The following is a 23,624-nucleotide window of genomic DNA, read 5'->3' on the forward strand; positions in this document are numbered from 1 at the left end:
TACAAGAGCTAGAAAGGGACACTGGCTTCAGTTCTAGTCAAGCCCTCTGCACCATAGGAAGAAACTGGATTTTTTTGGAAACATAATTAAATACGGACTGTAGTTCAGGAGATGGGAGGTTTTCTAGACAACAGGTCATTTTTAAAAACAATTTAATTAAAGTGAAACAGCCCATTATTGCAGTGGCATGCACAGTGTGTGGTACTGAAGTTTTTCCTCACCCAGCAGGAGAGCTGGGGCAGGGGACAGTAAGCTGCGCAGATGCTAAGGTCAAGCTCCTGGGCCCTGAGTGGTGTAAATTTGCACATCCATCAAGTTAAACCAGTTTTGCTGCAGACATAGGTAGGACTGGGTTTGGCTCAGAGGAACTTGCTTTCACTTAGTCATGTCACTTAGTTCTGTTGATTTGTGGATCAGCCCTTTTGTATTCTGAATGCATGGGAGCTACAATAGAAACTCTTTTAATGAGTGCCTCAAAGCCTGGAATGGTAGTTTATCTCCTATTCCCTAAGGAGCTCCAGCTTCCATACCTAGCTAGTACTTGGTGTTGTTTCTGAAGTACAGCGTATCTTAGAGATAATCAAATGCTCTGCATAGGAACAGGAGTAGTACACTAGTTTTGCCTGTTTACCAGGCCTCGAATAGATAAAATGTGAAAGCCACATGTTCTGCAATAAGCGTTCTTGTAAAGGACTTGGTTTTGCACTGAATATTAAAAGCTTCCAACAGCGCATCTCCTGCGTTTCCTGAGGTTGTTATGTCTAGGTGTTAAATGAGTGTTAATGTATCAAATGTTCCTTGAACATTAAAGATCTAATTTTTAGTTTTAACTAATAACTTTGCACTTCGGAGGGAGGCCGTTGCCTGCTCGCTGCACTGGGGTTCTGGGGGTGGGTTCTGGGGGTGCACGCGCGGCCCCGGATGAGCGCCTGCAGAGCCGGGGCCTGGGCCCGGCCGGCCGGCGGGTTCCTCACGCTTCTCCTAACCGCGGCGGGCGGGGACGTGCCGCTGCTGCAGACAACCGGCACGCTGGGTGCTGACCGCCAGCTCCCCCCTCACGCTCCCAGGCCCTGAGGCCCGCCCCGGCTGCGGGCGGGCCCGGTGCGGCCGGGCGGGGCCTGCCCGGGGCCGGCCTGTCCCGCCCCCGTCCCCATGGCAAGCGGCGACGCGCCGCGGCCGGGCCCGGCCCGGGCCGGGCCTGCACCCTCCCGCCCGCGCCGAGCGCAGGTAGGGCCGCAGGGCGGGGGGCCCTGGCGGGGCGGGCCCGGCACCGCACCCCACGGGGGGGGGGCGCCTCGGTTTTCCCTGTGCCACCCCTTCCCCAGGGGTTCCTCAGCCCCCGGGACCACACTGTTGCTGGGGATGGCGGTCCGTTCCCAATACCCCAGTCCCCCACTCCGGGCCTGCTGTTCCCCATACCCTGGTCTCCCCCAGCCAGGCCTGCTCCTGGGGATCCCCATGCTCCAAACCGGAGACACCTGGGGCCACATGGCCCCTACGAGGCCTCAGGTCCTTGCCCCACACCTCATGGCCTCCCTGCTCACTCACTCTCAGCCCCGCTTTGCAGAATGGGCCCCCAAATGCCTCCACCCTGAGCAGATGCAGCAACCCGCCTTGGCTCTGCCTCCGTGACCCGTCCTGTCCTAGCCCTGACCTTTGGTCCCCAGAGATGTACCAGGATGACACAACCAAGATAACTGACCATCTGCCTAAGGGTTACGCTCCTGCCCACCTTTAAATGATTATTAAAACCAGCAATTCCTACTGTCATTCAGTCTTTCTCAAGGAATCTTGCCATTATCCATTCTGTTAACTCTTCCGAACTCCGCCACCCTTCCTTTCACCAGACTTCACTCTGGACTTCTAAATGAAGACTAAGCAAAGAAAATACAGATTACCAGAAAATTCCTAAATATAAATGTCAGTATGTGGAATTGTTTCCTAAAATTATTTATGAATCTTTGATGTCTGGGCTAAATGCACGGAATCAAGTAATACCCTGAATATTTGACACTAGGGACCAATACAGCTTTGGCTGGCATATTTGACTTCTGTTGAATTTGGATTTCCCCTCCACAAATGAGGAGAGATAATTAGATCCTATGTGCAGTGTAAGCCAACGTAATCAGGAATCTTTTTTACATGTGCTTCAGGGGAATTCTGTCCACCAGACATACTTTGCATGTGGAAGAAAATACAAAAATGTGTAAATTGCCCTAAGACTGTAGCCCATTGATATATTTCCTACAGGCGATGAAAGAAGGTGGCAACTTTCCTCCTTTGTTTTAGTTATATTCAGACATTTCATTGGTAAGTCTGTTCTCCCACTAAGAAAATTCTTTCCTTTGTATTGAATACCTTTGCCTCTGTCCCTAAGGCTTCAAGGGGGAAGGAGTGCTGGTACATTCCCCTTGGCACTGAGCTGAGCTGTGGCATCCAGCATGGGAACTCTGATGGACGTGGTGCCCCGACACACACCACAGCCTGCTGCATCCTCCGTGAGTTTCCAGGAGTCCTTTTTGTGTCTGACCTCTGTTCTGGATGCTTGATGGGGAGGTTGGGAGGGGACACTCAGTGACACAAAAGCATTAGTTGCATTAGGCAGCTCTTTTTGCTGTTACTGCAGTCATGGCCTCACAAGCCTTACAGCCTTTGTTTCTGAATCAGCCTCACTTGCTGTTATTTCCCCAACCAAAATTTTATTAGCAAGAGCTGAACTGTGGCCATTGATCTTTCTCTCTTTCTCAAGAGCTAATTAGAGAAACAGAGAATGTTGATGAAGTGCCTTAAAATCCTTGGATGGAAGTCTTGAAGGAAAGTTTATGTGTTGATACTGGTGGTGCTGCTGTGACACGACGACAGTCTCTTCACAACAACAGGAAATGGAGCAGTAACAGGGCTTTGTTATGTACTTTGCCCGGAATTCAACAGGGGCAAGTACAAGGGTTAGGGTTATGCTGAAACTGGCCAGGAGAGGGCAATGCCACCAACCAAACTACCATCCTACAACCAAACTACCATCCTACATGTTTTGAAGGTCACTCACACCAGGAACAGTTGATGCAGACACCCTTTTGATACCATTGCCCCGTGCTCTTCATTTTGGAATCATCTTCAGGGAGAATTATGAAGCATTCGTTTTAGTGACAGGCTGTTTTGTTTGCTTCTTGCAAAGATAACATTCAAAGGCATCTATTATGATGTTATAAAACTGAAAGAAAAATATGCCTGCTACGAGAAGCTTGACATTTAAGAGTGAAACACAAAGATGGGAGAACTAGCATTTAATACGTGAAAGGTATTTTCAGAACACAGATACACCCAAGCTACATTTGTGTTACCACAATAAACAGAAGAATGGCTCAGCATGCTCTGCCTCTCAGTCTAACCATCAGAAATGGCCTAGTTTCTGTTCTCTGACGACGTCAAAGTGAGGCAGTTCTGTTTCAAAGATAAGAAACCCCATGTCGAAGCAAATCTTTGATGACAAAATCTCTGATGGAAAACATACTGCGAGCAGGCCTGTACCTGAACGTGGCATGTATAATGAGAACACTTTGCCTTTTGCTGTATTGGTGTTCTAGTAGGTAGAAGCTCTATAACAGGGATATGGAACTGAAAGTAACCACCTGAGTTTCAGACTTCAGTCCCAACTTTCTTGGTTGATCCAAAAAGGCAGGCAGGGTAGGGCTTCTGGCTTAAATAGTCTTTCCAAGCCAAACCAACTTCTTCACAGTTCCCCCAATATGTTCAGCTGAGATAGTATTTCTGCATTTCTCAGGGATGGCACTACTGTCCTATGGGTGACACCTCTGGCTTTAGGTCCTCTGATTTGTGCCAGGAAATGTGGGTATAGGGAGTAGGGGTGAGAGAAATGCTTCCCAGTACTAATAACTACATGGGGGTTTTTTGTCCTTTGCTGTATTTGGTTGGCCTAGGAGAAAGTGCCCTTCTCTAGACAACATTTGGCTATTTTATCTGGTATACATATAGAGATCCATCACTATGCTTCTGAAAGGAAGTCCAGGACTTTTTGTGTGATTTATATGCAAAGCCAGCTGCTCAATCCATGTGGCTGACAGCCCCCTCACCATCACGCTGTGTAACGTGTCCTGCTATGCAATGGCATGGGCAGCACACTATGATTGAAGGATATGTTATATATTTCGTATGACTGCTAATCTGTAATTGGGTGTGGTGCCACACAGAGCTTGTACAGGGACCTTGGAATTGGTTTGAGTTTAGATGATCAAATAGCCATGTCCCACTTCTGAACAATGCCAGTCTGCATCCCTGACAAACTAGGGATGCCTGCCAAGACTTAACATACAAGCTCTACAGACAAACGCAGGTTGCACTGCAAGCAGTGACTTAATGGCAGTCTCTATATCCTGCTGTTGCCCAAATGTGTTGTAGTCCTGAGGGTACAAGTGTTAAAAGTGCTTCATTGTTGCCTATCACTAATGCAACAGGGCACCTACTAAATGCCACTGAGGTGGACCATGATAAATGAACTGGTGTTCTCAGTGTATCATCTTATCATGATTTAAACAGTACATTTTATATTTAAATCCTGTTTGTGCTTTGCATTTTTATGCTGTTTGAACAGATTAACTGTTTATTCTTATTTTTATTTAATTTTTTACTCCTGTAAATTTGGGTTATGTCTCCAGTATAAAGTCTGTGGCTAGGGACTGCCTGCCTTTGGCTTTTCTGCTCCTCAAAGGACAAGGGTGAATATCCAGAGCTTGTAGGGATTATGAGCATAAAATATTTAATCTGCTCTCAAATTCATTAAAAAAATTATGAAAACAATCAGAGAACACCTAGCAGCCATCTGCAACCTCTCTGTGTATTCAGAGTGCATTTGATTTTACTTCAGTACATCTGGAATTAATTTTTTTTTCTCCAGAAATTGAAGTAGGGAGGGATGACCTCAGCATCCTTACCTGTTAATATTAGTGGTCTTCTATGAATGTATGTTTACTATGTAGCACTGAAAAACAGATAATAAATATAACTTTTTCTTTGAGATTACTAGTCAAGAATAGCATTATAAAGTCCACAGAAAAGGCTCAGAGTGTGTTTTGTTGTTGGTGGTTTTTTTTTTTTCTAAATTAGGACACTTTCTGTCTGATGGGGAAACCACTTATTCAGTTTTTCTATGAAATTTTATTGAAATTGCAAAGCCATAAGCTACTTGATTGCATCACAAACAATGGGGGTAAATATTTATTGCTGTCTATTTAATGGCATTTTGAGCCTCAGAAGTAAACTGTGTCAAGGTACTAACCATCAGCATTGCCAGCTTACAAGACTTTATGCAAAGCCTTGCAGTAATCTGTTGTTTTGCTTCACAGATGTCATATTACAATTAATGAAAACATTAAAATCTCAATTCCCACTGAATTATGAAAAGTAGGGAAGGCAAACTTGAATAAATAATTTAAAACATGTCATAGAGGCATGGGGGCTGACTCCTTTTTGAGTTACCTGGGTTGGCTACAGAGGGAAATTACCTGTTGCTTGTCTTTCTGTATTTTAGCTGCATCTCCACATGTGGCAGGGTAAAATGGTAAAATTATGCAATTGCTTTTTCCTCCAGATGCTTCAATACTTAGGCAGAAAAACATGTTTGTTTTTAAATGTCTCTCTCACTTAGAAATGCTTGGCCAGATATTTTGAAATCTGAAGGCACAGTCTGATATCACTGGGCAGTACTTGCAGTGTTGCTCTGTGGACTGGCAGCCAGAGCCCCTGGCAGAAGCAGCCTTCATCCATTCTGAGAGATTTTTCTTTTTTTTCTTTTTCTGGGCATTTCCTGTAAGGTGAGATGAAGTTTGAGAGATTGCCTGGAGATATTTGATACTTGTTTCTGGAACAAATGCAGTTATTATTGATTTAGAAAATTTGCTGGGGATTGTATTTAATTCTAGTTTGAAAGTTTTCTGTCTTTTTTCTTCTTCTGACTTCATTGCCAGGGCAGCTAGAGCAGGGCCGAGTACTGTGCAAATGTTACTAGCTGTGTTGTGGCCTGGTTTGCAGCTTCCTGTCTCTGCCAGGTTGCTGACAACGCTGCTGTTTCTTCGGGGCTGCAGAATGACCGCTGAGAGTTAAAGCTGGCAGCTCTTACAATCTTGCCTTTTGCTTTTCTAGCTAAGCAAGGCATGTGCTATTTGCTGTTCTTTGACTCTCTCCCTGCCCCCACGCCATACAGGGCTTGCTGTGTTTGGTGGGTTTGAAAATCTCTTTTACGCAGCAGGTTTTGTGTGAGTATGACTGCTGGAAATGGGTTTCAGATGTTTCCCCTACTCAGTCCTGGGCCTGCATCTTGTAAGCTGACGCGTTTCTATAGGAACGGTATGACATCTCTCCCGCTACTCCCCCAGCAGCTCCCTCTCGAGCATGCCCAGTGCAAGCCTTGACTTTGGTTCAACTATCAGTGTGCAGTAACAGGCTGCACGTATGGGACTATGAATGCGGTTCCTGATGAGCTCCAACTCTTTGTCTTTGGGAGGAGGAGGAAGAGGTCGTGCCCAGAGCTGGCGGCTCTGCCCTGTGTCCTCTGAGACCCTCGCCTGTCGGTGGGCTTGTGGAGAATGCTCGCTTGTTTGGCCAGGGGAAATTTACTGGATATTCTTCAGGAGGGCTTCACGGAGGTAAATGCATGTCCCAAGTCTCACACAGACCTTTCCGGGGCAAGGCAGCATGCTTTTGTGCAGCATCTCTCAGGAACTGTTATGTGTCCCAGTGCTTTGAGTGCTTTGAGGAACAGAGGAGAAAAACGAGCAAGATTTCAGGGTGGGATTGCTGCTTACTAACAGAAGGGCATACTGGGCAGCTCAGCCAGGGGTCTGCAAATCGGTAGTTTTTTGAAGAGTTTGTGGCTGTTTTACAGCTGGTATTTTTAGCTTGGAGTTTTTATTCTCTTTGCAGCGCTTTACTGTTGTACCGGTAAATAATGTAAACTGCAGCAAGGTTATGGAGCACAGTTTATTTTATAGAATTGACTCCTCTCCCAAGTATATGAAGTCTGTATGTCTGAAGGCTGTTGGAAAGCCTGTAAATCAGCTTCGTGGATGCACTTTTTTTGGGAGAGGCTGACAAAGAGCAGGCTGGCTGGTTTTTTTCCCCATCTTGTTCTGTAGGTTGAATCTCTTGGGGACTGAAATTCGTCTTGGTCAGGAAAATATAATCTTAAAAGTGTTCTTCATGTGCTTATTCTGCTGTTAGGGAGACTAATAAATCATAAAATAAGGAGTGAGAAGTACTAAGAAATTCCAGAGGTGGGAATCCTGTAACTGCATGGAGAGTGCAGATTGCCGTCAGCTTCCCTCTTTAGGGTGCACAAAAATTAGTTCCGTTGGACTCTCTATAGACTCAGTACAAAATGCCAGGGCAGCCACTGCCTGGCTGGGCATCATGCAGACCATGCTGGAGCATGATTTCCTGTCTGTAAGCTGAAAAGGAAGGAAAATTGTGGGGGCTTGTGCTGAAACCAAACAGTGGCTGCTATTTGGTTTCTCACCTGGTGGCAGCGATAGTCTCTTGGTGTGTTTTATTCTTTCTTAGAGCGCATAGCTTGTTTTTGTTTGTGTTCAGTGTTCTTCATCCTTGCAAAGCTCAGCTTCCACCTGACTGTTCTGCCCCATACTCCATTCTTCACAGAAAATGGAACATCCCTCTTGGGCTTAACAGCACCAGTCATCACAGGGAAAACAAAGTGGGTATGAAACTTGAGCCTCACAGCTTCATGCCAGCCACAGGTCTCCTTTGATTGCTCTGCATAACTGTGTAAATACTCCATCCCCTCCTCCACAGAGTATCTCAGTCTCATTTTTAGCTGGCAAAGGTGTTGGTTTAGCTGAGGTTTACACTTCATGTGCTTGAGGGCAGCAGATCCTTCTCAGGCATAAGCTAATAGTAACCTGTATATTAATAACATAATTAATAATGGGAGCAAAGAACAGTTTTGCATTCAGTGCTAGCCCCACCCTGACTGTCTGGTTTTACCCACAGACTGCTCAGCTGTGGAAAAAAAGTCCCTCTCCCACCATAAAAACTGATTCACTCTCATGACTCCCACTTGGGATCTTTGCCACATCACACACTTCACATTATAACAGAAATAAAATTAGAATCAGTTTTGCAAGTGCAGAACCTATGGTACAGAGAGATTAAGTGACTTGCCAAGGACATGCATCATGTCGCAGACATAGTTGGAAATGAGCGAGAAACCCCATAATTCTGTGCCTTCTGTTTTGATCCACCAACTACACTTCCTCCTCTATCTCTTTGTACCTTAGGTGCTTATTTATAGAAGTCTGTGAATGTGAAAGAGTGTCCCAAAGTGTCTGATCCCAACATAGCACTCTGATGTTAGAAGGCTGGAAGTGAGTGGCTACTAAACCTAATGTTTGGGTATAAAAACAGATTCAAGATAAAACGTCAGACTTAATTTAATAAAAGCAGTGAATTGGGGTATTGCAGGAATTGCCTTGGTGATTCATTGTCTGTTCTTTTGATAGAGCATAATTTCTGGCCAGGTGGCTCTTTTAGTGACTAGATACCTTGAAATAGAAGGATGTACTTTCCAAATCTGTGCATTAACATACACAAGTAAGTTGCTAGCAAGCTCCTAGTTGTATGTGCAGAGCTCAGGTGCAACCCTATACATGCTTGGGACATAGAGGCCAGGTATAATTCCAGTTCTGTAGGGATATTGATTGTGTGTCTCTATATTGCACCTTTGGTCAATAATCCATGCCTGGAAAGTTACCCAATACAACCAAGATGCTACAGACAAGTTTCTTTTGTTCCTTTGCATCCTTTTCCCTCTCTGTCCATCCTGCTGGCTGAAAGCCACCCTGCCAGCCTCATTATCCGATGAGCGTGGATGGAGAGCGCAGCATTGTTGTTCCTTGTGCAGCTAATGCTTGTTCTGCTTCACAGATCATCTGTTAGATTGATGCTTTCTCCATGATGAACATAATCACAGATTGCTAAAGGGGCCCTGTAAATTGCAAGTTCAGGCCAGTGTATTTCTCTTCGCTTTCAGAGTCCCGGCCAAAATATGTTGTGGGCAGTGTCACCTGCAGACATCTAAATCAGGATGACTTTTGTTTAATATTGAAATGCAGCAAACTACTTGTGTGGGCATCACGCAGCTCCTGTCCGTCTCTCATTAGTGGACTAACCTGCCTTGAAGGTGTTTTCCTGCTGTTTATTGAGACTTATCCTGCTCTGAGGCAGCTAAATAATTCAGTCCCACAGCTGGATGGTGGCACAGGAATGTATGGCTGCTAAAAGCGGTAGTTTATAATGCAAGGAAACCATAGGGGGCAGGGTCTCCCCTGTGGTGACTCTGTCCATGTGGCCTCAGCTTGTTCTCTCTCCTTGAGGAAATGCAGTTTACTTGAGATTCGTGCTTATGCTTCTGTCAGTTCTTTACAACAGATGGGGCACACAGAAATGTGTCAGAAATGGGCCTGACAGCTCCAAGACATTAATGTGTCTGTATTTTAACAATAATATACCTTCTCTTTTTCAACTTGGAAGATAATTTCCTCTGGCAATCTTAATTATGTAGTTGCTTGTGTGCAATGAGTCATTTGAAATAGCTATTTTTTCCCTCTGAGATTATGTTGAACAACAGGCCTGGGATTGGCTCCTCCCCAGAGGGTGAAATTTTTACAAGCCCAAGCAGAGGTTGTTTTGAAATCGGGGTCTCCCAACAGCAGCAAAGTGAAATGCAAGGTTACCACAAAAGGGTCTGTCTACATGGGGAAATACCTACGCATTTTGCTATGTCAGAACTGCTACTCCCCAGCGGTACGTACGCACGCAGGAAGTGGTGCAGTGCAGGTAGGGCTCTGTGTTCTCTCCCTAGTAGGCTGCTTATTGCCTGCCCCCTCACCAAGTGCTTCATGTAATATTTTCCCTAAAGTAGTGGGTTCTTAGCTGAGTGGCATCTGCAATAGGTATTTCCTGGATTTCCCACATGTACAGTCTCTCTCCCTCACTCTTCAAGGTTTGCTGTATCTCTTTGTGGACTTGAGGTGATTAGATGACATCATATCTGAGAGATCTGAATCCTTCCTGTGGTAAATGACCTGGGTTCGATTTTGGTTTGCTTTTCTGGTTGAAGTAATTTTCTGGCAGTATAGACTTCCTACTGTCTTGTTCTGGCAGCTGTTCTGTTCCCCTTGGTGTAATATCCATGATCTGTGATGAAAATGTCTCTGCTACTGCGATCTTAGCAGGAGAAACTTGCACTCACCCTCTCCTTGCAATGAATGCTATTTATAGCTAATAGGATTCACTATGAAGAGAGCTGGTTTGACTCCTGTCTCCCTCGTCCAGTTCAGCCCATTAGGACCAGCCTGTAACTAAATGCTCCCTGTAGTACTGAATCCCTCAGAGCCCAGGTTTCACTGAATACATGACACTCTTCAGAGATGCTGCTGTTTTCCACATAGTAGGGCCAAGTCTCATTTCACATCAGCTTTGTTTTGGTATGAGTCCACTAGTATTTTACATCTGTTCTACACTGTTAAAGCTATGGGATGGTCAGGCATACTTGTTTAAGGCTTGGCCAGAGTGAGAAAGGCTGGGATCTGAAGAACCACCTGAACCTTGCCAGGTTGCCTGTCTGGTCTGCAAGAGGCTGGGCAGCTGCTGCATTGTGATTCTGCTAAGCCTCAAGTACGGACATCAGAAAACACAGCTGGGGTTTCCCACACCTGGATTTACATGGAGATGTACTTTAGCAGACAAATGCTTGCTCTAGCAGGAATTCTTATCAATTTTTCTCAAAGCCCTTGTGCCTGGCCAGCAATAGGACTATCAGCAAGGGAAGGATGTATTTGCTGTTATATAGGATTAGGAGTTGAGCAGTTAGGATTCAGTCCCTGCTTGAGGTTCACTGTATGTCTAAGCCAGGCTGTTACGTGGTTGCAGAGCAGTGGCTGTCCTTTGGCAGGGTGTATTACAGTGCATTTGCACAGTAACAGGCAAAGATTTATTGTTATCAAAGCATTTTACAAGGAACATAAAAATTAGTACAGCTGCTTTATAGCTAGAAACTGAGGCACGCAAAAGTAAAGTCGGCTGCCAAATTCACAGCAAGTCATTGGCAGAGTGAGGAACAGAGTCTGTGTCTTAAATGTGCCTTTAGTGCCCTTCATCCTGGACCAGGCAACCTCACTGGGTGTCCCTTCCCCTTTTCTTCATACAAAAGGTTCTTGCCTGCAAAAAGCACTGTTCAGTCATACTGTATGCTCAGTCTCTCCACGAAGCTTCTTTTCCCTGTCTGTACAAGGCTATTGACTGCATTCTGCTAAATAAGGAACAATGCTTCTTTTCTTTCCTGAAGCATCAGGGAATGTCTCAGTGCAACTTGTTTTGACAGACCTTAGACGTTTGGTTGTAGTGGAACCATTTGATAATTCAGGGTGAATCATGTGCTCCCAAGTACTGGCCGTTTACACTAAAAGATCTCTTGTGGCTCAGCTTTTTGCCTGTATGCTTGTATAGAAACACTGCCCGTGCGAGAAAAAGGCCTCAAAATATCAGATTGGGGAAAATGCAGAGGCACTAAAACATCTTGGAAAAGTGCCAGAAATTATCCCTGAAGCAGCAACCTGACTTCAGATGGCAGTGACATTTTGGGGTGTGGATGTCTGGACTGTTGATTCAAAGAAACACATTCTACCAAGATTCATTTTACATTAATTTCTACCTCCTAGACTTCTGGAGTAGTTGCTGCCTGCAATGATGTTGAATTTGTTTAAGGAACAGATATCATCTTCAGATTTCTGAACATAAAAAGGGTGCACAGAACTGCCACTGTGGATGTGGAAGGTATAGTGAATAATTCCAGGATTTTTACAAACAGGAGATCAGATTTAAAGGAGGTATAGGTAGAAAACAGATTAATTGCAGGGAGAATGCTTGTGTGTGTTTTGAAAGTGACAGGCAAAATTACTGTTTGAAGGAAGCACACTTGGATACCACTCACAGAAATATCCCTATCTGGCAGATGGGTGGCACAAGTGAGATCACTGTCTGACAGCAAGGATATGTCTTGGCAAAAGATCAATAGAAGGAAAAGTTTTCTTGTATTAAAAGGGAAAATGGAATCATCAGGCTTTTGTTCTTCACAAATTAAATAACTCTTGTTCTACACAGATAAAAAGCTGTCAGACATGCATTTCTTGCCATTTGCCCATCTAGGCCCGGTTTCTTGGGAGGAGACTCAAGGTTAGTTATTATTAGGTTGCAACAAACTACTGAGCATAACTGTCTTTCACATGTGAGTGGTGCTGCTGGCTTCATGAACTGCTTAAAGAGATCATACATTTCCACCTACTAAGCTCTTCCAAAGGGACTCTAAAGTGCAACACTAAATTAATAAAATGCCAGTATATATAGGCACAGGTAAGAATTACTTCATCCTGTACTGAAAGTTGTATGTCTCTGGAATGGAGCATGACAGCTATTGGCTGTGCGACAACAAGTAAACATCAAAACGGTAGAAAGAATTTAGGGAGTTTGAATGGAATTGGGTCTTGCTGTTTAACACGTAAGCTCTTCCTGTTAATGGGTGAAGACTGTGAAAGATGTGGAAAACTTTTCAGTCAAAAATTACGTGTCCTGCTGGATAGCTGGGCACTCTGGAAATTCTTGCTATTGTTTGCATTCAGGCAACATGTGAAACACACCTTCAGCTCTAAAATTCATCCTTCACAGACTTTCCAGCACTTGAGCTGGCATCTGAAAGTCTGCCAGTGAGCTGCTCTCTTAGTAGACCAGACATTTGTTCCCTTCCCAGTAACAAGTGGTAGTTTAGCCAGGATGCCACAGGCAACTGTCATTTCAACCCAGCAGTACTGCCAGGATTTGAGCAAAAACTGCTGCTTTTCTCCCTCTGGAGACGAAGACAGTGTTCTCCCCATCCTGACATTGTGAATGAATGGCAGAAGCAGTTCCTGTGTGAGATCTGTGTTTAGAAACCTGCGTACAGAGAAGAGGATTTAGTTCTTTATATTTGTTCTGAACACCCAGGATGACAGGAATGTCTCTAAAGTATTTCTAAAGATCTGGCCAAAGCCTTCTAAAGTTGCAGGCACTTGCTTTCTAAAATCTTTGCACAATCCTGAACAGTCTATGAATGGTGGTCAGACTCAGTGGTTTCAAAAATGTTGTCTGGACTAAGAGATCAGAAAGCAGAAGACTGACCTTTATATTCTTGAATCTGGCTAGAGAAACAGATGGCTACTGCTTGAGGTGAATTCACTGAACCGAAGAAACAGTTTATATTAAGATGAGGAAAATGCAACTCAGTGTGCCTAGAACAGCACAGGTTAAGGGCATTGTTGGGCTGCTCTTCCCAAAGGTTTGTGCTACTTGAGTCTTTGAAATTGACCTTAGAAATTATAGAAAACATGTGCTGGCTAGAATTTCATGGAGAGTTCAGGATAATCCTTCTTTCTGGGTCTCAGCAAATCAGTGAAAAATCCTTGTCCGGACATGTTAGGGTGTTGGAAATGTCCATGTTTTCACTCAGATATGGGTGAAGGGTTAAGGAGCTCCTGGTCTTTTGAAGCTCACACACTATTTCTGTCTCCTGGTGTGCACCAGATTGCATGGGTACCTCCTTTTCCAAACTGTGTTGCTGTATTGAGGCATCTTCCGTGCTTGAGACAGGCTGTTTATAGAAGATTTGGAAAACACACATCAGACCAAAAGTTATTTTGAATGAAATTACACCTTCTGCTTTAACGTAAGAGTTTTATGAAAGAGAAGTCCTGTGGGTGCATATGGTCTTTCTGGCATCACTGCGATCATAATTGGGTGGTTTTCACTGTTGGATGTATCAGGAGCTATCTCAATACATTAAACAGCCTGAATCACATTTAAGCAGCAATTCTGAACAAAAATAAATCTGCTGCTGGCTTTGAGAGCAGAGAGGAACATTTTCTTTGCTTGTGAGTTTTTATTTTCTGCTTTTACAAAGGCCTTCTCAAACAAAAACAACAAAAAAAATCAAACTGGAGGAACACTGGATGGAAAATTACAGTTCCCATTTAATTAAGGTAATGTCAGAAAGCTTACAAATCATACAAGGCCTTAAACATTACATCCTGATGCAATTAGGCTAGCCTTTGAGCTTTGCTGTTGCAGACATTTGGTTCAGTGCTCTGAACAGACAGGACACTAAATGCCTTTCATACTGGGACCAACCTCATAGCATGAGGGCTGTTGACCTTGTTAGACCTGGTGCTTGGGCAGTGTCCGTAGGGTATAAAGGAAGAGCAGAGTAAAGATTATGAGAAATATTATTCTTCCAGGCTGATTCTGTAAATCCAACAATAAGGATAGATACAAATTCATCGAATGAACACAGAAAAGTAATCTCTTCCTAGAAGCAGACAGTATCGTGGGAGTCTACTGTAACATGATAGCAAGGAGGTCAGGCCCTCTTAAGGCATCTGCCTGCTAAACAATGATTTTGTCCAAGAATGAAGATTTGGCCAACTTCAAAATGTGCAATACCATAATCTCAGAGGAGGTGAAAATTAACCGTATACAGTGTAATGTAGATGGCACTGATAATAAAGGACAGAGTAGCATATGAAGGCATTGTGATCTACCTATATTTACTGTCAGGCAGACTGGACTGATGGCTGAGAGGGGAGAAACATGAGCCGTAAGCAGCAGGTGGTGAATTGCACTGGTTAAATGAGAATAGCAAGGACACCTACAACTGGCAGGAGATTTGCAATAGAGTTGCTGCTTTTCTTCCACCTGTGGAAAATACTAGATAGTGACAGGTAACTGTAATTATCAGTAAGGGATTACAGCCACTGAGAAAAATGTGCTGACCCTAGAAGGGTGTTTTCCTCCTGTGTATCATTGGCTGTCAATTGAAAGCACAAAGATCTATGCTCCTGACCTCCACAGCTGTTTCCCTATTACCAGTAGGTCTGAGGCACTTCTTCAGGGTATGTGCTGAATAAGTGATCCAAAGTAAAATCCTGCTCTGAGATGTGTTGTGCTTACTGAAGTGCTAATCTGTAATTTGCCAGCAGAAGTGCCAGCAAATTGGGAAATTCCTTACAACTGCAGGTGGCCCCTAGTATCTTGCTTTAAAAATCTTCTCCTGTCCTGCAAAGTCTTTTAAGACTTCCAGAGTGACTTGGATGTAAATACCCTGCAATAACGTGCCTAGGAGCTGAAGCAACCTGGGCTCCAACTCCCTTCAGGTAAGAAAGCTGCTCTTCCCATTGCAAGGTACAGGTAAACCTGGCCTTTTTTTGGAATGCAAAGCTGTGTTAACATAAATAGGATTAAGCTTAACTCCACCATAATCTTAATAACATGTGCTCTGCATAGTATATCTTAGACTAGGCTGATATGTTTTTGTTCTGAAAATCCTGGTTTTGAAAGAAATACTGGTGCAGGAGTAGAGCAGCGTGAGCCCTCTCAAGTCTAAGATTTGACTGAACAGAAGCTCAAACCAAAACACAGGGAGAAGCGGAAAACTCCTGAAGAGTCAATAGTTGAAGGGAGGATTATTCAGCTAATTATTCAATGAAGAGCATGAGCTAGATAGAACAATAGCTGTTCCCTCTCTGATTACTCTTGGCTATAGCTGTCAGCCATACCAGGTTATAAACCAACAAGGGGATGCTCTAGGGATTTGTTCAATCCTATGAAGTTTGGAGGTTCTGTAGGAAGCTGTAGTAGCATAGTTACAGTATCACAGAAATTGGTGTAATAGGTCCCACAGGATATTTCCCTTCAACTAGAAAGACAAAAGTTAATCAAGAGGAGTGCTAAGAATTTGAGAAGCTGTCAGAGCAGGGGACCTGAGCAGGTTTGGGGGACTACTGGGTCCAGCCTCCTAGGCACAAAGGCTCACTCTGCGTCCTTTACTCAGTCTGGGTTGTGTTCTCCTGTTTGCTCTGCCTCTGGGGTTATTGCCTCTTTTTTTTTATTTAAAAGGCACAAAATGTAATGGCCTACTCTGTTGTCAGGAAGCAGTGTGAAAGCACAGGGGGGACAGCCTTGCAAAAGGAAAGGAGGAGTGCTTTCGAGATGTGTCATCCGTGACCTTGTTTGTTCCCAACCTCCTTTCTTTCGTCCTTGGAGTGTTGTTGGCTAAGAGGAGCTGAGACTGGATGGGACACATGCATCATTTGAGCTGGGATGCCTGCAGCCACAAATGCTGATTGAGCATGTGTTTTTGGTGTGAGTATTTCTGTGGACAAGTGACAAGCACAGGCTAGGGAGTATTCTTGTGGGGTGGAATAGGCTATGTAGAGCTTCTGTTCTCATGGCAGAATACATCCTAGCAAATCTCTGTTTTCTCTGTGCTGGAAGATACCTGGAGTACTTTCCAGAATAGATACCACGAATTATGTCCATCCAAGTAGCAGATCATATTGCTGTGATAGTACTTGGGGCTGTTCTGTTGTGAATTGAGATAGCTGTCTTGGGTTTTGAAACAAATGGAATTCTGAGGGAGTGAAACAAGCGTTTCACTTTTTTTAATGGGTCTGATCCATTAAACTGAATCTGTGGCTGTGGATCAAGGCCTTGTGCTTGTGTTGGAGGTGTAGGGCTTTAAGGTATGGCCCGCAATGTCCTTGTTATTGCCCAGTTCATGCCACCTGTTGGGGAAGCCACAGAGAATGGTGAAGCAAAGCATTTTTGACTCACTAGCTTAAAAACTGCTATTGGGATTTCTGCTGAGTAGCTTGGGGGGCTTTGTTCCTTCATGCATTTAACACCACTTTGCCATTTTTAGGTCACTAAACTTTTATATCTGTTATTTTCTTGTTAAGTTCAGTCACCTGCTCACCTCAGCTGCCAGAAGTGACAGCTTACTCCCTGGGTTTTCTGCTTTGCAGCAATCCAAGTCTCTTGCTAAAGTCATTAGATCTTCTAGTTTTTGGATACAAAATCAGGAAATGCTGATCAGTCCAACAGTCTGAACTTCTGCAGGAAAATCTTACACTGGGAGAGGGGGGGAGCAAAACCAACCAAACAACATAGTAAGTCTGCTAGTGAAGTGTAAGTCTGCAGTATTACAGCAACTACTGATATGAAATTACTTTGTAATGGTGACATCCATATTCCACTGCCTCAAAATCCTTCCTTTAATAATCATTATTTAATATGTTACTCCAAATCCCAGTGCACTTACTTTTTTTTTTTTCTAATAATAGCAATGTCAACCTTCTCATGCTTTTAAGAGAGAGACTAAAAGTTTGCCAAAAATGCTTTCTTATGAATGCACGAAGAATGTTCAGAGAAAAGAATTAGAAAACAAACTGCTTGGTGAAAGGGTCTATTTTTTCCTTTGAATGAAAACAGAAGTGTATGAATGGAAGAACCATACAGACTCCTATAAAATTTGCTGTAGGCTGGAAGAGGCTGTGCCCTTGTGGAATTAGTACAATATAACGGTTTAGAACTTTGTAAAATGATTTGAAAAACTACAACAAGGTAGTAAACACAACTGTAATAAGTTTATTTCCCTAAATTACATAGACTTCAGATGCAGTTTTCATGTTGCAACCCTATTCGGTACCTCTTTACTTATGAATCTAGGTATTTCTGTAATGATGCTGTATTACTGTAAACAAACCTACTTCTTTTCTCTGGTACTTGTTTGAATAAATTAAAGCTTTATTGAATCTGTGTAATAGAAGGCTTGTGGTCTCTCTGGCTCTGGCGTTACTGTTGTGAGACTGAACCTCAATACCCACATGATCAGTTAAAATACAATTGCAAGAGGTGGGGGTGCTTTTTGCAGCTGGCAAGAGTTACCACTGCTTTCCTGAAAGATCAGCACAGGATCATCAACTTGTGCAAGAGAGAGAAAGTCAAGGCTTCTTGATTCTCCACAGTGCCCAGTTTCATTAAGTAGAAAATAAAGACCTCTGAAACTGGGCAGGCAAAACTGACATGCATCGTTGCCATTACAGCCAAAGAAGAGCATGCAGATCCAATCCACGTGACAGGCCAAGCCTGCTCCAGCAAGCATGCATCAGATCTGCCACTTCTTCCTTTTTTTCAAAAGCCATCAGGCAGTCCCCCAAGCTCATCTCTGTTCTGCTCTCCAGCTCTCTGCTGAGTGAGTGGAACTGATTGAATACAGGTCCAGTCACCTTTCTGAACCAGCAGACCGAACCACGGTGTGATTAAAGTTGGATTTCCTATGTCAGGATAATTAAGAGTGAAGCTGTGATCAGATTGTGACTTTGATGGGCTGTAAAAGCATCAACTCTGACTAACATTGCTGAGATAATATGGAATGGAGACTTAAAACCTGCTGCATTGGCAGAATAATGGGAAGCTTAGTGAAAAAGGAGGTAATCCCATAAATGGATCAGTTTGTTTACCTTCCATGTACCACACCAGCCCTGCCCAAAGGGATTTCAGTGTTACCAGTGCTCCTACTAGCCATGGAAGTGCTACTGAGAGGGGAATGGAAAGGGAAAGGTCATGTGAGTCTGTTCTTTGCCTTTCAGTCACTTAATGCCAGGTGGATCTCCACACTCACCAGAAGCCTGAGTTTCAGTTTCCATGGTCTTCCCCTTGTGGCAACACACACAGCTCTATGAAGCAGCAACCAGTATGACCTGCTGGAAAGGCAGTGCTCCTTGCTCTCAGGTCTTGCAGGTGTTAAGTGCTGTGGCAAGCCAGCTTCCACATGTACAGAAATAGAAACTGGGCCATTAGAAATGCTGATGCAGCTCCATGGAAATGGAGGAAGGGTTCTATAGGAGAGGGTGTCTCTTCCCTGTTGTGTGAACTGTTACAAATGAGCCATGCTGGGAGCGTTAAGGAGGGAGGCTGTTGTTTCTTCCAGGAAATCTGTCCTGATTATTTCTTTTGGTAGGTGGCATAGTTTAATGGGAAATAACACAGGGTTTCTTGCTTCTGCATTGTGGGTTTTCTACTTTCTTGATAAGTGGAAGAAAATAGTGTGGATGGGACACTAAACGCTGTGAGTGAACCAATTCTGGCACCAAAAATGAGGGGATGACAGCATTGGTTTGGCACCAACCTAGATTAAATGTAATGTAAAGCTGTCTTCTCAGTTGTGCTTAGATCATGAGTCCTGTCCTGCCTGCTTGCTCTTCCTGTCCTGGCATGGAATGAGCTGCACCACTGTGTGCAGTGATGTCAATTAGTGCTCAGCAGGCTTTGGGGTGAGACCATTGGTGTTTGTTTTCAAGGGCAAAAGACAATGAGATCTGTGAAGGTGAAAGAGAAGAGTGAGAGCTATGCAACTTTCCCCAGAAATGGCAGTGATGTGCAAGCATTTTGTTTTCTATTTTCAGCAACAACTACAGGCATATGTGGCCTGGGTGAATTCCCAGCTGAAGAAGAAGCCAACAATAAAGCCAGTCCAAGACCTGAGACAAGATCTCAGAGATGGAGTCATTCTTGCTTTGCTCATTGAGATTGTAGGTCAGTAATGCCATATGGCACTATTTTTCATCTTGTAGTTTTAGATCCTGTGTAGAAGAGGCTGGCCTTGGCTCTGACATCTGTCAGGCATACTGGCAGATGTTAATGATGGTGTCAGAGCTTGCAGGGGGAGGGGGGAAGGGAGTGACTTTAAAAGAAAACAATCATAAAGCAAATCATAAATGCAATTCTATTCAAGTCCTTATGCTTTAGCAGACAGTTACAACAGATGTGCTAAAACCTGTCAAGGACCATATTAACTCCCACAAGGCTGGAATGGAGTTATGAAAGGATTTACCTTGTAGAGGAATGGTGTTAGTATGTGGCATTTTTGGAAGAGTGACCTGCTTGCTGAGATACTCCCTTCTTCCTGGGTTCAACTTCACTCCCAAATTTTCTACCTCTTCCCCCTGAGCAGCACATGTAGATGGGGAATGGGGGTTGCAGCCAGTTAATTAAATGTTGTCTCTGCTGCTCCTTCCTCCTCACACTCTTCCCCTGCTCCAGTGTGGGGGTCCCATGCATGGGAGACAGTCCTCCATGAACTTCTCCAACATGGGTCATTCCCCCAGGCTGCAGTTCTTCACGAACTGCTCTGCATGGGTCCCTTCCACGGGGCGCAGTCCTTCAGGAACAGACTCCAGCGTGGGCTTCTCTCCATGGGTCCACAGGTCCTGCGAGAGCCTGCTCCAGCATGGGGTCTCCACAGGGTCACAGCCTCCTTTGGGGCACATCCTGTTCTGACGTGGGGTCCTCCACACGCTGCAGGGGAATCTGCTCCAGCGCCTAGAGCACCTCCTCCCCCTCCTTCTTCACTGACCTTGGTGTCTGCAGCATTGTTTCTCTCGCATGTTCTCACTCCTCTCTCCTGGCTGCTGTTGTGCAGCAGTTTTTATCCCTTCTTAAATACGTTCTCCCAGAAGTGCTACCACTGTTGCTGATTGGCTTGGCCTTGGCCAGTGGTGGGTCCATCTTGGAGCCGACTGGAACTGGCTCTGTTGGACATGGGGGAAGCTTCTGGCATCTTCTCACAGAAGCCATCCCTGCAGCCCCCTTCTACCAAAACCTTGCCACGTAAACCCAATACAGTCTCCAACCTAGTTATTGCTGGCACTGGATACCTTATAAGCAGGACAAGAAGCCTTGCAGTACCCAGACAAGAGATAAGATCAGGCCCTACACCTATAGCAATTCCTGTGGCAGCACCAAGCATTTCAGTTCTTCTCTAATAAAGTTTTTTCACTCCTTTAGCTGGTGAGAAGTTGAATGGCATTCAGGTCAACCCCACCAGCCAGCAGGAGATGAGGGAAAATGTGGAGAAAGTCTTGCAGTTCGTGGCATCAAAAAAGATCCGCATGCATCAGACATCAGCAAAAGGTATGTGCCCCTGGTGGTCATCACAGATGATTCTATCTGTTGAAGGTCTGTTTCTGTCTTTGTTTCATATCAAACAGATAATGTATTGGCTTGTGGGGGAGTGTTGTTTTTTTTCCTCCTGTGGTTTAGTAACAGGTTTGGGGTTGAATGATACTGCGTTCTTGACTGCTTTCAGTAGCAGTACAGTACACAAACAAAAGTGGCTTTTCTCCTGCTACTGAGCAGTCAGATCAAGTAGTGGTGTCATGAGGAATACAGACACAGGATCTTTCGCTGAAAGGACATATAAACCATGTGAAATGAGACATGGGGAAAATATTTCTGGTCCACTGGAAGCCTGTGAAACTGTTTCACATGGCCTCTAACGGGGAGGAGACTCAGTATGCAAAATCACGTCTATGGCATGGTTTAGTCAGATATCACAAGGATTGCTGGTGTGTGTGTGTAGATCTATGAGGTTGAAGATAGGCCCTGATCCTTACTGTTTGCTGACTGTACTGGGAGGGGATACAGTTCTGATTGTTTGTGGCCCTTCAGATGAGAGAGAGAGGAAAAATGCTGAGATGGACTACATGGAGTGCATGGCCCTTGTTAGAAGGAGAGTACAAGCTGTTGGTTTATAGGCTTTGGTGAAAGGCTTTGAATTTAAATACAGAGTAATGAGTACTGTTCCCACAGTACTGCTACTGGCAGATTGGAGGCTGTACTAGTTCTTTCAGTAATGTTGCAAGTTGTCTTATGAGCTCATGACTATAGAAGTGATAGCAATATTGGTAAAAGTCTTACATAAGCAAAGGTATCAACTTGGATATGCAATGAAATGATGTCATGTGGTCATAGGATAGGATACAGGCACAAGACTGGTATGCACGCTCTAGAGCTCTGGTCATAGTTCTGATATTGACTCATTCTAGGACTTCAAATGACTCACACAAACGTTTGGCTTCATGTTCTCTGTGAATGATGTGGAGGTAACAGTCACTGTGACTTTTTTTGGCTATTTCTAATTTTTTGGATACTAAAGCAAGTAATAACCAGCCTTCATGCCTCCAGTGCTTATGATTTATTTTTTTTTAGTCTGCCTCTGATATTTGGAAACTCTATTCCTATTATTTTAATGGACTTTGAGTATCTCAGTTACTAAATCGTTTTGAGAAATCCTAGTCTAAAAGAATGTCTGATCTTTGCAGTGAACTTGAGATCAACATGTTTGAGGAAGTTTGTATGCTGGGGGAAATGCCTAGTATAATATTATTAAAACTGACAATTTAACATTTGCAAGGTGCTATGAACAGTTTATGGTACAGGACGCTATTGCTAAAGAAATACATTGCTGTTCTCTGGTCTTTAGTATTTAAAAAAATGCAAATTCCATGTGCTAATTGAAGTGACTGCTGGTACAGTGGTAGTCTTCAGTAACCGCTGTACTTTTCCAGTGAGCATTCAGTAATTATCATGTGCTGTCACATAACCTACTGGATTGTTAGCTGGAAATGGCCATAGAGGGAAGGCTTAGGTCTGTTCAAAGCACTTAAACTTGTGATCTGTAGGTGGCAGTCAGTTTGCTGCTCTGTACAAAACAAGCAGAGCTAAACATCAGTGCTGTAATGCAGTCCTTTTTTCATAGTCCTTGTTTATTGGCATGGTCCCATTGGGTTTAATTATATTCATGCTTGTTGGTCAGATACAGCTCTGTTGGGACTTCATGTTAATGGCATCATCCTTGGCTTTATTTGCATTTTGCAGATATTGTTGATGGGAACTTGAAATCTATCATGAGGTTGATCCTGGCCTTAGCTGCTCACTTCAAACCAGGCTCTGGAAGAGCAATGAATCATAGCCCTGCTGGCATGGTGGGGAAGAGCTCGTCAGCGTCACCTGCCAGTCACAGGCCTTGCTCAGCTGCTGCGGTGGCCCAAGGGGCCGTGGCTGCTCTGGCAGATGTTCGTCAAGATGTCTCGCAATCTGGCCGGGATGTTTTCCAGCACAGGCAGAGGTAATGAGTTTTCCCTGGTTATGTGAGGTCAGGTCATGTTAGCAGATGGACACAATTTATTTTAAAATAGGTGCCTCTTTATCCTGAAAATTGCTGGTGTAAGGTAGCTCTCCTATTGTGGAAACAGAGACGAACCACTGCTGTCTCACTGAAACCTAGATAGTGGCCTAACAAAGGGGAGTACTGACCTAGCCTGGCTGCCTGACGATGAAGACTGCAGGTATCCCAGGTTCTTTTCAGGTTTTACAGTAAAAGAACTGCCGGATCTCTGTTGTCTCACTGGAATAGTTCTTTATGGCCAAGCCAGAGGCAACTCTGCTGCCTCATTTTCCCCATTTCATTTTGAGCACAGTGCCCTTTCTTGGTGCTATCTACTTCGAGACATTCTCATTTCAAGTGAAACAAAAGTAAGGTCCTAACTGCAGGTACTGGTTACAGATCTGGGAGCATTTACTTCCAGAACTGAGGCATTGAGACTGTTGTACAAGTCCATTCTGTCTTCTACATTGCTGTTCACCCAATGTTACACTTACTGCTATACAGGCAGATGCAGAGTGTTTTGTGCTGTTAATCAGCTGATGCAGCCTACCATGTAAGCAGAGGAGTTCTGCTGATAATGAAGGGAGGTGAACCATGTACAGAAGGAATGTGTAATTCTGCAAGGCACATTTAACACTTGCAAAAGGTGCTATGTGGATTATAATAATAATAGTAATGACATTTAAATGGAAGCCAGATGGTGGTCTATTGAGGGTTTAATTTA

At 44.0% G+C, this 23,624-nt stretch overlaps 1 protein-coding gene across 2 annotated transcripts in view; it reads left to right on the top strand.

Annotated features, from left to right (window-relative positions):
- Positions 1-1,138: 1,138 nt before the first annotated feature.
- Positions 1,139-23,624, top strand: part of DIXDC1 (DIX domain containing 1) — a 45,447-nt gene continuing 22,961 nt past the window's right edge. The window contains exons 1-5 of one of the 2 annotated variants that reach the window (XM_052786570.1): positions 1,139-1,227; positions 2,378-2,498; positions 19,359-19,488; positions 20,740-20,865; positions 22,612-22,861. In XM_052786570.1, coding sequence (XP_052642530.1) covers positions 2,442-2,498; positions 19,359-19,488; positions 20,740-20,865; positions 22,612-22,861 — 563 coding nt within the window. In that variant the 5' untranslated portion in view covers positions 1,139-1,227; positions 2,378-2,441. Of the gene's footprint in view, positions 1,228-2,377; positions 2,499-6,425; positions 6,660-19,358; positions 19,489-20,739; positions 20,866-22,611; positions 22,862-23,624 lie in introns of those variants that run through there. The other variant, XM_052786569.1, reaches the window with a different exon arrangement.

The sequence above is a fragment of the Harpia harpyja genome, chromosome 4, assembly GCF_026419915.1.
Source record: "Harpia harpyja isolate bHarHar1 chromosome 4, bHarHar1 primary haplotype, whole genome shotgun sequence".
In the NCBI taxonomy this organism is placed as follows: Eukaryota; Metazoa; Chordata; class Aves; order Accipitriformes; family Accipitridae; genus Harpia; species Harpia harpyja.